The following is a 14,307-nucleotide window of genomic DNA, read 5'->3' as shown; positions in this document are numbered from 1 at the left end:
AAAGGGGCAGAGTAACACGTCGTCTCGAAATCGGCATGTGCAGGTGAATAAAACAAATGTCGACGTCGCCTGCGTTACTAAAAACCGAGCTCGAGCGACCCTCTGAGTGAAGCATCACCAAACGCTTTTGACTTGAACTTACGGTAGGTTTCTTCTTAATGCATTTGTTAATTTACTTTTAGTCAACTAAGTTTATTTTATGGATGAAGTACACACGAGTTTACGTTTGTGGGGATCTACTTCCGGTGCAATGCGTCGGACTACATCTCCCATCACCTTACTCACAGCTAGCTAGCTTGTTATTGCACTAGCTGTCAGTGATCCTCGCGATCAATGTGAGCCGCTGTTGATATCACAGGTAGGCAATGTCAAGACTGACTGGTACAAAGTGTTCCATTATGTTGGACAATCATCGCTGCTGTTAGGTTTTGTCTTTTCTTTTTTCTTTTTCTTTTTTTTAAATTCTATTTGGTGTGCAAACAGACGTCGGCACTGACAGTACTTTTGAAGTACTTTGGACTTCGGCACTGGAGTCAAAAGTACACCGTTGGTCAAATGCTTGAGGAGGGGGTTGAATGAAGACGTCGAACCATTAATTTGTGCAGGACTCGTCCATTGTTGCGGCTCGGGACTGTAATAGCTTCTTGTGCTGGGAAAATACAGGGTAAGCGTGTTGAATGAATGTTGCCATGGCGACACCCCCGCGCGCGGACACACACACACACACACACACACACACACACACACACACACACACACACACACACACACACACACACACACACACACACTTAACTATTTCATAATACTCTCCTAATGATACTTTTATGCTTTTGTTTTGCTGCTACTCTATACCACAGAAAGTTAGAATAGAACGAAGAGGTTGGTACTGTTCCAGCCACATGGTTTTATAGAGGGAGGAACCCATCTGACTTGTGTCGTTGAGTGACAGTGAGATCATCAATAGTTACTTCTATCCATCTATTTCCAACTCCCGCTTGTTGCTGAGCTCAGGGTTGCGGGGAAAATAAACAGCCACAACAGAAAAATGTAAACGCAGACAAGTGAAATACTGAAAATGCTGCCCATTGGGAGCAGTAGGCAAGAGGTTAAGTGGTGACTGATAAGACATAGATGTCTGTTGTACGCTTCATTGTCGCTGTTTAATCCTGTGAGTGTGTGAATCTTCTCCTTCTCCAGGCGTGTCACTATGGCGTTGGCTGGGCTGAGAGTGATCGAGCTCGCGGGGCTGGCACCGGCGCCGTTCTGCGGCATGATCCTGGCTGACTTTGGAGCAAAGGTGATCCGCGTGGACCGCACCAAGGTGCCCATGGCTTTGGACACACAAGGCAGAGGGAAAAAGTCTGTTGCCATCAACCTGAAGACGCCCGAGGGTGTAGCCGTGCTGAGGAAGCTCTGCGTCCAGTCAGATGTGGTCCTTGAACCCTATCGGCAAGGTCAGGCCAGCAGCCTGGAAGAAAAAAAAAAAAATCTGAATTTGTATGCAAAGTCCTTTAACAGAATGCTTTTGGTACAGTCACCTAAGCTAAGGTGCTTGCTTGTGTTATTTTTAGACATGTTTCTTCATCTTCTCTCCTTAAAAGTTTTAAGGAATAGTTGATGAGATCATTTCTTCTAGAATTTTTTTAAATTTTTTTCTTTAACATCTTTTGATGAATATACACTCATAGATGATCTCGCAGATTGACTTTGTCGTGACTGGCCAGGTGTGATGGAGAAGTTGGGGCTCGGCCCTCAGGAGCTGATGAAGGAAAACCCCCGTCTGATCTATGCTCGGCTGACTGGTTATGGACAGAAGGGATCTTACGCCAGCCTGGCCGGTCACGACATCAACTACCTCGCCATGTCAGGTAATCACCCGCAACACTCACAAAAATGATAGTGTTTTTTTTTTTTGTTTGCTTTTTTGTTTGTTCGGTTGCTGCTGGTCTGAATTTGTGTAGGTGTTGAAATGTTGAAAAGGCACAAATGGAGAAAACACTTTAATGCATTTTATGGCTAAAAGCTTATTTATCATATTTTTTCCATTCTGAGAAGGGCAACAAGAATACTTAATGAAGAAATAATAAATGAAGACCTCAAGATTATACAACTCAAATCTTAAATATCATTCTTTAAAAGCCCAAACCTCATTTTTGTGTGTGTGTGTGTGTGTGTGTGTGTGTGTGTGTGTGTGTGTGTGTGTGTGTGTGTGTGTGTGTGTGTGTGTGTGTGTCAGTTATATTTTTTGAAAGGTTCTGGAATATGTTCTGATACAGTTACCAAAAGCCTAAATGCCAAGATGAGATGAGATGTTGGTCTAAGACGACAGTCAGAAATGCGGAGAAGTGTTTTGAATCCGAAGAGAGTCACTCTGCCTCAGGACTGTATTATATATCCATGGCTTAATATTTATCTGGCGTCGACTGTGTGCAGCTGCAGTGGGCAGCAACTCGAGTGTATTTCCAGCCAGAGTCATTCGCCCTCAAGGGCAACACTACTGGCTTTGCATATGTGTTGGGTTCAGGACAGTTGAGAGACCAATCAAGCCTGTGGTCCCACTTTCACTCTACTTTAGGCGAGCACGGTCCAACCGTGGCTCACCAATTAAACAATTTCCCCTGAGTTCTGTTAAAAAAACATTCTGGTAATGTGAGTTGTTTTTCAACTGACTCTCTGAAGGAAAAACTGTTTTCCCTGGTTGTCCCTCAATCTGTGCCTCCCTTCTTTTGCAAAGGCGGCAAGGACGCAGAGCCGCCAAAGTGAAAACAAGTCTTGTGAAAAAAAAAAAGTTTCAACAGCCTTCTGTTTTTCGCTGTGTTTGAGCTGTTGGCCCGAAAACTTTCCTGAGCAGATCATTATTTCCCCCTCCCACTAATAACAAGAGCTCTTGTGGTGTTTTGCGCCTCAGGCCTTTTGTCGCGACTGGGCCGCAGCGGCGAGACGCCCTGCGCTCCCCTGAACCTGTTGGCGGACTTCGCAGGCGGCGGCCTCACCTGCGCCCTGGGGATCGTCCTGGCGCTGCTGGAGAGGACGAAGTCGGGCAAAGGACAAGTCATCGACGCCAGCATGGTGAGTCTCAGCGGGCGACCTGCTCGTTGCATCGCTGGTTGTTTACTCGTCGCGGCTTCCCGCCTCTGGTCGTGCGGCATCTCAAAGAAAGCAAAAGAAAAGTCTTAGAGGGCGAGTTGACTGTTGATTTTCAATTTTATTTCAACATCATGTACAGTTAGGGCAGCCCGGAGTGAAGCTCATCAAAGCGGGTTCTCCTCAGCCTTCTAATCACAGCGGGTTGCAGAACGGAGCGGGTCTAATGAAGCCCTCCTGGAGGCCGAGTCGTCACGGGCTAAAGACGTGGCACCGGCGAAAGACTTCACAAGACATCTCCACTTTGAACGCAAAGCTGAACATTTTGCACCCGGCACACGGCAGAAGCGAGACGTGAAGCACTCAATGAAGACGCGAGGTGAAACGCAGTGATCAGGAGGGAAGCGACACGTGTGCCTGTGTTAAAGCACCTGAAACATTTTACACCTTTTGAAGTGTAACGCCCCACAGTGAAAAACTCTCTCTGTTAGGGGCCGTTTACATGGAGACGGATTTTTCTGAAACCGCAAAAAAAAAAAAAAAAAAAAAGGTGTTTACATGAAGCCGTATTCAAAATAAATCCCACTGACACGGATACGCTGAAAACGACTGAAAACGATGTGGGACCTATGCCAGGCCTGGTGTGGCACCGCAAGTTTACTTCCTGAAGGCGGAAGAAGAAGAAGAAGAAGAACACCTGAAGCACGCCGTGTTGAAAGAAGCAGCAGCTCGCTAACAAAATTAACGACACTGAGAACAGAAAGAAAGATCGCTCGGGAAAAGATGGCGCGGATAAACGACAGAGTTGAACTTCTGCTTCGAGTTACTTTAGAACACACAGCCTTCAAGGCTCCATGTTAAGGTTGACTGGGCATCGTGCTGTAAAAGTTTGCCAACGTTTTTGTCGGTTTCCTACCTTAATATCCCAGTCCGCTGACCTGAACGGTTCAGAGCTGTGACATCAGCGTTTCCAAAAAAAGATTGGTTTCGCCGTTTACACAAATTTACACGAATCAAACTCATCCACCCTGAGGAGCGTTTTCCAAAAAGTTCCGTTTTGGTCCGTGCGGTTTCAGCGGAAAACGCCGGCCTCGCGGTCCGCATAAATATTTGTGCGTTTTTCAGAGAAACCCCGTCTTCGTTTAAAGGAATAGCTAGCCTCTGTTGTGATGCTGCGGGGCCCCCTGCTGTGTCGTGGCAGAAATCCCACCGTTGGGTCCCATCAGTCACATTATCCTGAACCCCTCACAAAGCCATTTTGTGGCAGCTGCCGCCAGCGCGTGTCAAGACCTTGGGCTCGTTCTCGGCACTAGGCCGTCACCCGCACAGCAGGGGGCGCAGCGCCACGACACGTGAGGCTGAAAGATTTGAGGACGTGTTTACATTTTAATTCACTCTCGGGAGTCAGATAGGGAATGCAAACGACTCCCGAGCGACGGCAGTCTCCCACGGACTTATACGGCTTTATTGCTGCGTCTCACCTCACTTCAGGCGGGCAGAAGAGGAGTCCAGGATATGAACTGTGCACGGCGGCCGTGCACGGATGCAATCAGCGAACAACTGGTTCACGAAAGAAAAAAGAAAAAAAACAGGTTGTTTGCTTTTCAAAGCTGTAAATGTGTTATCGCTGGTCGTGACTCTTTTAAAGGGTGCACACAATGTCTCGCCGCTAATCGGTGTGTGTGTGTGTGTGCGCGCGCGCATGCTATTCCACAGTGTGCTAACCTTGGCTCCTGCGGGTTTTAAAGCAGAGACGGCGATTCAGACAGATTCTTCCCAGTTTTTTTTTTTTTAAGAAGCGATGTTATGTCGAGATGTCGGGCGAGAGTTTTGAACGTTGGCACAGAAAACTGTGTCCAATCCCCTCGGTGTTGACTGAGCGGTTAATATTTCAGCAGGCGTCGCGTCTCCGGCGCCAATAACTTGAACACACGAGGAACTTCAAAGCGGAGGCTGCTGGGGGTGGTTTGTTAGGGCAAATACTCTCCGGACGTGGCGTCTTCCTGCAAGTAATTTCAGTTTATTATTCCACCCGCACCGCGTTTGACCCTGTGTTTTGTGTGTTTTATCTCGCGCTCATTGCATTTGCTGGATTAGTGCCCACATGCTCAAGCTTTGAAAAGGCCTCAGCCTTGGAAGAAGATGTATTCAAGCACATAATGCATCGTACTACCGATTCAGAGGGAACGAACTGATCACTTTGGCCTCCGTCCGGAACCCTCAGGTGGAAGGAGCGGCGTACCTGGGCTCGTTTGCGTGGAAGTCTCGACGCATCGGCATGTGGGAGCGTCCGCGAGGGGAAAACATGCTGGACAGCGGCGCGCCCTTCTACGACACCTACCAGACTTCGGATGGGAAGTACATGGCCGTCGGCGCCATAGAGCCGCAGTTCTACCGGCAGCTGCTGAAGGGTGTGTACCAGGGTGCTTTTCTACTTCTTCGGTCCACTCCATTACGTTACAGCTCCGCACCTCGAACGGCGCCCCTTGGTCTGGCGCATCAGGCCTTGCGTCGCGTTAGAGGGACGTCACGGACAGTTGAAACCAGTCAGTGTGTTTGGAGCTGTTCAGACTGAGACGCATCTGTCCAAGTGCGATTTGAAACTACTTCCCAAAGGTGGTTTCAATCCGTTTTGCAAAAATCGGTTTTGTGACCGTTCACACTACAAAAGAGCCATCCGGTTTCAATCTGGATTGGCTAAAAATCGAATTTTGGCTGGCAGTCTGAACGCAGCTTAGGGGGACTGGCCGCACAAAAGACACAAAATAACTTCAAACTCTTTGATGATGATAGAGGAACGTCAACCAGGTTATCGCATGGGAACGTTACCTTAATCAGAACCTTGTAGAACAAAGGCAAATGAAAAAAAGAGGTTTTTACAATAATAAAAGGAAGTGAAAATAAATACTGCCAAAATGAATTCGATTTTATTCACATATCCTCAAACCAGGGTTCGGAACTAAGCCTTGACGATGATTTTCAGCAGTATTAAAACCAGCAGGTTCCTCCAAAGCTGTGTTCATAGGACCCCTGTGGCCACATTAGCAATGTAGCTCCTGTTGTGCTGATTGATTCCCTCCTATGAACCATAAAACGGCTAGTATGGATTATTAAAGGCTTAGTCCCTCTAATGGCTCCACCAGTTATTAAAAGTTCCTGCTGTGTGAAATGAGTGATGCAGGTTTTGCTGATATAAACTCACTCAGTCCTGCACCCCCCCACTGTCTGGCTTGCTTCGCTCCCCCGCCGTCCAGGTCTGGAGCTGGACGGAGAAGAGTTGCCCTCGCAGATGAGCTTCAGCGACTGGCCGCAGCTCAAGCGGACCTTCTCGGACCGCTTCGCCTCCAGAACCCAGGCCGAGTGGTCGGCGGTGTTCGACGGCACGGACGCCTGCGTGACGCCCGTGCTGTCCTTCGACCAAGTGAGCTCGCACCCGCACAACCAGGAGAGGGCCTCTTTCATCAGGGACGCCAGCGGGGAGGAGAGCCCCGCCCCCGCGCCGCTCCTCTCACGGACCCCCGCCGAGCCGTGCCTGGCGCCCGACCCGGCAATCGGGGAGCACACGGCCGAGGTCCTGCGGGAGTTTGGCTTCACGGCGGCGGACGTGGCGAAGATGCACGCGGCCGGCATCGTGGAGTGCAACGGCGTCAAGGCCAAACTGTAGAGGAGCTCGAGGGTCAGCGGTTGGTGCAGCCAGAGCGACGTCCTGCATTGTAGCCAGGTGTGTGACTTATGAATCGTGTCGCCATGCACACAGAAAGTGAGGGAAAGGAGAAGTTTTGATTATTATTTTTTTATTTTTAAACTTTGGCCATTCAAACACATGCAACAAGTGCCAATGTTGCAAAAAATGGGGGAAAAACCTTCTTGGGCAAATGAAAAAAAAAAAAAAAAAAATCCCCAGAGCCTTATTAACTCTGCACTGCAGTGTGATGTTCGGCACCGCCGACCTCGGGATGAGACTTTCATTTGATTTGTGTGAGAATGCGTCTCTGTGAAGAATCAAAGTGCCTGCGCGCAGCGTGAAAGAGGCTTGATTGGACGAATCGCCGTTCCGACCCGAACGCTCCGACAACTCGGCGGACGCTCCACAGATTTGTCAGTTTGGCGGATCAAACGGCTGCGTGCGCTTTTCTTCACAGTCGGGGGGGCGGGTTCCGTGTGACGGAACCAGACCGGTGTGCAGACACGCATACGTAACGCGGAACTTCCCACCGCATTGCATTACAGTGTAAATCATGCGCGTTCATGCTAATTCCTGCCAAAGTAAATCACGGCTCAGATTCCGATTGCCTGTTTAATGGCTGTTTGTTATGTAAATGTCGAGAACTGCTTAACATGGATGCAAATATTGTCTCATGTCAATCGAGTACGACTGACGCGTGGTGTAGAGCTGCTGCTGAAAATGATATTTGAACTGTAACATGATAATCTGTAGTCTTTTGCCGGTGCAATTATTTGTTGGAATAATGAGACGAAACGCTGGAAACTGTAAAGCAGTTGGATGTTGCATATCTCAGAATCCTTGAAGCAAGAAATTAAAAAGTTACAAAACCATAAATAAAACTGCTTCCAGCTCTCTTTTTCTATTTATCCTTGGAGCAATAATATTCTCCGTGATAGTGCATCACTTATTCTAACCTGAACATCCCTGAGGTGAAGGTTACTAAACTAAACCTGCGGTAATGAAATCAAAGAGTACCTCTGGAGAAAATCGGATTCATTTTTTCCCGAGTTCGTAAACACTCGAGGATCATTTGGAACTCGAACTTTCGAGTCATTTAAGCTGAGGCGCACTGGCTGTAGCTTTATGTGGATGTGCTGAATATACTTAAAAATACTTAGAGGCTATAGCAAAGCCTGAGTTCTATCAGGAAGTCAAAACTGAACTTTTCTTTGTAAAGGAAACTGCAAACAAAGGGCTAAACATGCTCTTCTCTGCACGTACATGTACATTGCTGCGCTACTGGAGTCACATTTTTGAGAATATAGTAGGCAGAACATACCGAACATTTAAATGTATGTAAATCTATTCCAATTTTCTATAATAAGTACCGCAGAGGGGAGGCACATGCCACCAGTTAAGGCCAAATGCTGGGAGCAACCCGCTGTTTGTGCCTTAAATAATAGGATACACTGCGGATTATGGGGTTTATCCCTTTGTACACATTGTCATGAGCCAATTTGTTCCAATCTGAGTCTGGCGCCAGCAGCACCCCAGTAGAACGGAAGACTGGGAATGTGCAAAACTGAGAGTGTGGTGTATTATTATTTGTTATTCATTTAAAAAGCCCCCGACCGGATTGTGTTCCCCTTCATCAAAACACTTGGCTGCACCGTCAGTGTCTTCCTGCGGTGCACGTGGCCTGCGTGTGCCGTACTGGCGACAGGCAAAGAGTTTAAAGTTGGGCAAACCTGTAACTTCCTCCTTTGCCGTCAACTATCATAACAATGAAAAGTGTACGATGAAATGATTGAGGCTCTTTATTCTGTCATGTTTATAATAATGTATTTTTTCTGTTAGCTTGATTTGCCATCTGAAGTGTCTCACACTGTGTTACTCGTGCACAGGGAACTTCCATAGCTGGCTTTAACCTTTGATACCGGCGTAGAGGCTAATGCAATAACGGCGCTACCACTAAAGCACTTGTTCGCCCGGTCCGTCTGTCCGTCCGTCCGTCTGTCTGTTCAGGAATGTACAACTGCACGCGGAGCCGTGCGGCACGACCTGGAGGCGCACATGTATGCGAGGAATGTCTGCAGTGTGACTCGGAACCATCTGACTCTCAGGCTGCCGGGCCAGACTCGGGGCAGCCGGCCGGGAGAACATGAGAACGTAAAGGTGGAGGCTTCCATCGTAGCTGCTTAATGTACAGGCAGGATTTGGATGATTTGGTTATTCCCCATTTAGATCTTTCGCCAGGAAGTGTTTTAATTTAGCGGCTATGAGATGAGAAAAAAAAAAAAAAAGATTTTTAATAAATTCATGATCCAAAATGTTGGATCACTTTGACAGCGTTTAATCAGAATCCTGGTCCTCAGAAAGGAGGGAAGTTCATCTCATTGTCTGGAAATATAACCTCACCTGTGCAAACATGTGAGTCGGTCAGTGATGCCACTCGATGAATTGCGCCTTTTGTTTTTTGTTTTTTTCCTTTTCTATTTGCCTGCGACATAAGAGGTATTTCTGTTTTTGCTCTGATTTGCTCTCATCAAGCGGAGGTCCCGCCTCCCTTGCCACACTGCCTGCACTCGGCCTTCCTCCTCCCCCTGCGCAGCATCCCTCGTCAGGGATCACATGCATCATCACTTGATTAGCACGAAGCGCCGCTCCAGTCGACCACGAAAGCGCCCTCCTCGTGACTGCCCCCGCTTGGCCGTGATTGCCCAAACTGGGACAAGCGGACCTGGGGGTCGGGGGGGTTGGTGGGGCAGCACGGCAACAATGGCTTGATTAGAGCCAAGAAGAGCCGAGATGGTGACAGTGACACAGAGGCTGCAAACCTCAGGTTTCCATTGAAATATATTTTTCCTTTTCCTTCCTCTAGTCTCCTACAGTGGCTGGTGTAGTCTGGAACTATCTATCTATCTATCTATCTATCTATCTATCCTTAAATTGAGCTTTTACTATTCTTTGCTTTACAAATTTACTACTTTTGTAGTTCGATTGTTGTATTTATTGATTTTTGTGTGTAATTGTGTATGATTATGCCTTTTTCAACGCTGCAGAATGAAACCGTCGTGGGGTTTAAATGATTAAATTCAGCAGTCAGCAGTCAGCTGTCAGTCAGCAGACAGTCAGCAGCCCTCATCAGAGGCGCCATAGGTTTGCCGTCAGCTAATGAACGCAGGCTTGGTAACACCTTGGATGGCAGGGTGACCATAACACTGCCTGTCTGTGAAAGGATTTGGAAAAAAAAGAAAATACAGCCGTTGTTCAAGAAACTCTAAATGACGGAACAAAGAGGTCAGTTTGAAAAGTGACAAGACCCTTTCCAGGGGGGTACAGCTTGTGAAATTTCTCAAAAATGACTCCCGCCGGTGTTGTGTGTGTTCCCCGACAGAAGTGCCTGAAAATGTCAGCGCTGCGTGAACCCTCCCCACATCAGATTTGGCATTTAGACCAAATCTACTAAGAAAGGGGAGGATTTGAAAGGAAAGCCAACAGGCGGGAGGAAAACAGCGCAGCGTTCTCGAGACCACTGCACCGTAATCACTCCCTCTTCCCTCTTCCCCCTTCCAACTGTCGCTGATATGCAGCACAAATAGTTATGGAATTAAAAAATGTTTGTGTGGCAAAGCTGGACAGACTCTTTCCTCCACACGCTCTCACCTTTAAATGGTAAAAAAACATCTCTACCCATTCAACACGTGAATGCGGAATTCAGAGGAAGGCTTGGAATGTCTATTATATAGTGAGTACAACAAAGACCAAGCAAAAAAAATGATTCCAGTCCAGGTCTGAGTTTTTTCCGGCCTCTGAACAGTGATGGACAAACAACAAATGCAATTAGAACCTGTTCTACTATCCACTTTCAGAACAACCTCATCTCGTTACCGATCACCATCCAGCATTAATGCACAGTTGTTTACATGGGCTGTGGAATTTTGGCTGAGTCACACAGATAAATGTACCAGCATCTCTCTTTTTTTTTTGTTGACGTGGGCTGATTTAAAAAGGTTTTCCTTTCAAGCGGTGAATAAAGTTTTTCTTCTGAAAGGCAAATTGTTCATAAAGGTGTTTGATTCAATCTCATGTTTTCCTTTTTTCACCTTGGTATTGAATTCTTCCGCAGCAGAGTTGTCTACAAACGTGAGCGGGCTTATTAAGATGTTTATTCGTACAGCACTTTTCTTGACAGCTTTTGCAGAGTGCTTCACATGAGAAATGAAAAACAGAAAAAAAAAAAAAAGTAGGGACTGATTCCATTGTGAGGGAGTTGATTCTGAACATTTAAAAGCACGAGAAAAAAGGTTGGGGTGAAGAAAACATCAATGGCGAAGACGGAAGCCCCGGTGGGTTTTGAACTTCATCCGAAGGTGCGGAGGAAGTCATTTTAATTGGCTGCAAAGACGGGCGCTGACATGTTCCAGTCGTGTGGTCTTCAAAAAAAATAAAATAAATAACAACACTGGAGTTATATTAAACCCGGCGAAGGCAGTGTTAAAAGTAACACAGATTTCCCTCCGGAGCGATGCAGTGTTTTAATGACCACACACTTTTCCAGGGTTTCAGCACCAACGGTGAAGCCATTCCAAATGGGTACTTTTTTTTCTATCTTGCTTTGCTTCTTTCTTTTTGAAGAAAAGAATCAGCACGAAGCACCTGTAGGACTGCCATGGATATATACGCCGTCCAAGCCTCAGCTCACGTGTGAGATGCTTTCTTGTTTTTCCAAATCGCTTTCAAGACACAAAAAAACGAAGAAACAAACAAAAAAAAAAAACACGCCGCGACCCTCTTCAACGCTGGGGGAACTGGCGCACGTGCTGAGCTCGGTCGAGCTGCTAGGCGGGAGCGGCAAACCGAGGTAGATGGGGGGGGAGAAAAAAAACCCATCAGTAAAATGTAAACGTTCTATAGAGTTCTTTCTCATCGTTACCCCATGAATTCATTCACCTTTGCAGAGCATCGCGCTCTGCAAAGTCCAATCTCATTGCGGCAGGTGCACATTCAGGATTTGTTCCGGACAGTTGCAGTTTTATTTCGAGATGATTTTCTTTTTTTTCTTTCACACAGTGAACCAGTAGCCAGACACGTCACACTGCTTCAATAAAACCGTCCTCGTTCTGTGAATTCAAGCAGGAGAAAGCCACTTATCTGCTGTCATGTGTTCACTAGAACGATGCGAAACAGCTGTGGCAGCAGGTGGAGGAAATTATCTTCTTGTCCTTGTTATGACAACTCGTGTTTCACGGTCCCCTCACCAGAAAAGCTTTGTTTTGGGCTGTTTCAGTAAAGCGTGTCTTAAAAGGCTTTCGCTGTAAACCTGCTTTTCAGCCTGCATTGTAAACTTGTCTTCCAAACACCAGCTATCAGCTTGTGGATTTCAAACTAAATCACTCTTTTATCAGTGCATTTCTGACAACATCCTGTGACTTCAGCTTGTCAATGGGTTCCTCATTGATAGGTCTTAGCAGAAAAACAAGTGTTTAACAGGACACCATAAAAGGGTAAAATGGATTCCTAGAAAACTGTGCAACGTTTCTTGATAACTGACAGCACAAAGTTGATCTACTGGGGTCCAGAATGAGGTGTAAGGGTCCGAAATTGCATATTTTACGGGCGCCTTGTGGAACTGAGCTGGTATTCTGCGTGGATCTGTTGTGAAGGGCACAGTGACTGACTGGACGGATGACATTTGGTGCCAATATCTTCTGCCCGTTTAAGCGTAATAAGTCCGCTGATCCTGATGCTGCAGTGGCCGTTCACGGCTTTGCTGAATTAGCTTGCTGTAGGTGGCCGCGTGAGGTGCTGACGAAGCCAAGTTGCTTTTAAATGCCTTGAATTTCACACAGTTTCACACCGCTTTCTGTTTTTCGTTTTTCCTAGATACCTACATTTTTGAAAGAGAAAGAATAATATCCTCACATGCCTCAATGATGTGTGGCCCTTCAAGATATATGGGAGGACAATTGAGAGAGCGCATGGACCTTTTCTAGAGCCTGGAGGTTCAGAGATGAGCTCAAGCAGCTGACCGGCCTATCAGCCGCCTCCACACGAGTGGTGCGAGAGGCATCACAGGGAGAGTACTGTATGATTTTTCAGTTGGAAGAAGTTGAAGAAAAATATCACTGTTAGAGGTCCAGTGTGAAAAATTCACTTTTATTGTACTGCAAGTCTACACTTTGATTAATGACATTATGGGCAGTATGTCAAGCTTTAACCAATACAAAACTCATAAATCAAGCCAAATATTACACACACTGGACCTTTAAGTTGCTTCCCAGGCTCTGCCGCTGCTTCTTCAAATGGCTCATAATCCCCAGCGCTGCTGTTTGTAAGGGAGAAAAGGCAGTTTTTACACAGCTCCGCTCTGAGTTCTAGGCCACGGATGCTTAAAGTTGGTCAGCAAAAAAGAAGTCAAGGACTTGGATTCTCACAGTGATACTAACAGAGAGCCAGACTATTTCAAGAAAATGCTGGCAAAGAGAATTTGGAATTACATTTGGCCTTGACAGTTAGTGCTAATGAGTTTGCTTTAGAAATCATGCAAGTGCCTGCTGTACCGGCAGAGACATTTTTCCCCCCGTCATTTGAAGGACACAGTGATGACACACTTGACTTGCAATAAATTGCTAACTTATTGTGGGCACGCATGTAATGCACGCCGGGCACACGGGTGTCCTGAGTGGTGGCCTTTTCCCCCGCTGACAGGAAGCATATGCTTAGCAAGGGCTAATGAGGATGTGGCCTCTTTAATGAGATGAGACTCATTTAAAAGTCCGTCGGTTGGGGTGATTGATGCCGGGAAAGGTCGGCCTGGTCACGGAGGCAGAGGAGCCCGGCTTGGACCGGATCCTCGGAGGTGACTTCACACCTCCGAGCAGGGAGTCTGTTCAGGGTCGCAGCTTTGTGACTCTGAAGGCTTAAAGACAAGCCTGTTTATTTCAGGTGACATTTCAGCAGGTCATGTTTATTATTCTCATTTAATTTCTTCACGGACCTCTTTATTCACTTATTTTCACATTCAGTCATCCCATTATTGGCTCATAATGTACTGTTCTTTGAAGAGGCACATGACGACGTTGTGATACGGGCAACTTCATAGTTTTGTGACGTCAGAAAGAGACAAGTGGAGCCCAAAGCCCACTTGTTGAGTCCAAGATGGTGGCCCATTAATTTCACTGAAGTTGCTCACCCAGCGCATATACCAATAAAGTTCTTGGCTTCCGCATTAATGGGCCCATAGAGCATGCACAGTAGTGTCACTTGCCATCATGCCTCTGTCACTCATGATCTTTTGTCTCATGATGATTTCTCATGATCGTTTGACCAATCGAATGATTCTGGAGATCGTCATTTACAGACACGTCAGGATGCAGCCAATCAGAACACAGCATGTACGACGCTGTGATGTCACGCTGGGAATAAACTCTTTTCTGGTGATTTTCTAGCCCTTTTTTTAAACAGCTAAAAGACCGTATTGCGGTCTATGGGAAAAATGTTTTTTGGGCCCGTGGGATTTTCTTGCTGCAATACCTTGTGTGGCCACTGGG

General features: G+C 46.7%; 1 protein-coding gene across 3 annotated transcripts; it reads left to right on the top strand.

Moving 5' to 3' along the window:
* Positions 1-230: 230 nt before the first annotated feature.
* amacr (alpha-methylacyl-CoA racemase) lies at positions 231-7,653 on the top strand. Of its 3 annotated transcripts, none has more exons than XM_076043670.1 (7): positions 231-358; positions 484-664; positions 1,201-1,457; positions 1,728-1,871; positions 2,912-3,072; positions 5,312-5,498; positions 6,342-7,653. In XM_076043670.1, the coding sequence occupies exons 3-7, from the start codon at positions 1,211-1,213 to the stop codon at positions 6,749-6,751; spliced, it is 1,149 nt and encodes a 382-aa protein (XP_075899785.1). In that variant the 5' UTR covers positions 231-358; positions 484-664; positions 1,201-1,210; the 3' UTR covers positions 6,752-7,653. The 3 variants fall into 3 exon arrangements, with proteins under 3 accessions (XP_075899785.1, XP_075899787.1, XP_075899786.1); XM_076043672.1 differs by having other exon boundaries at positions 244-358; positions 606-664; XM_076043671.1 differs by lacking the exon at positions 231-358 and having other exon boundaries at positions 433-664.
* The last annotated feature ends 6,654 nt before the right edge of the window (positions 7,654-14,307 follow it).

This window comes from Nelusetta ayraudi, unplaced genomic scaffold (genome assembly GCF_046127955.1).
Source record: "Nelusetta ayraudi isolate G7.1 ecotype Tasmania unplaced genomic scaffold, CSIRO-AGI_Nayr_v1 ptg000076l, whole genome shotgun sequence".
Lineage (NCBI taxonomy): Eukaryota > Metazoa > Chordata > Actinopteri > Tetraodontiformes > Monacanthidae > Nelusetta > Nelusetta ayraudi.
Note: the sequence above shows the minus strand (reverse complement) of the source record. Positions and strands in the feature narration are given on the sequence as shown.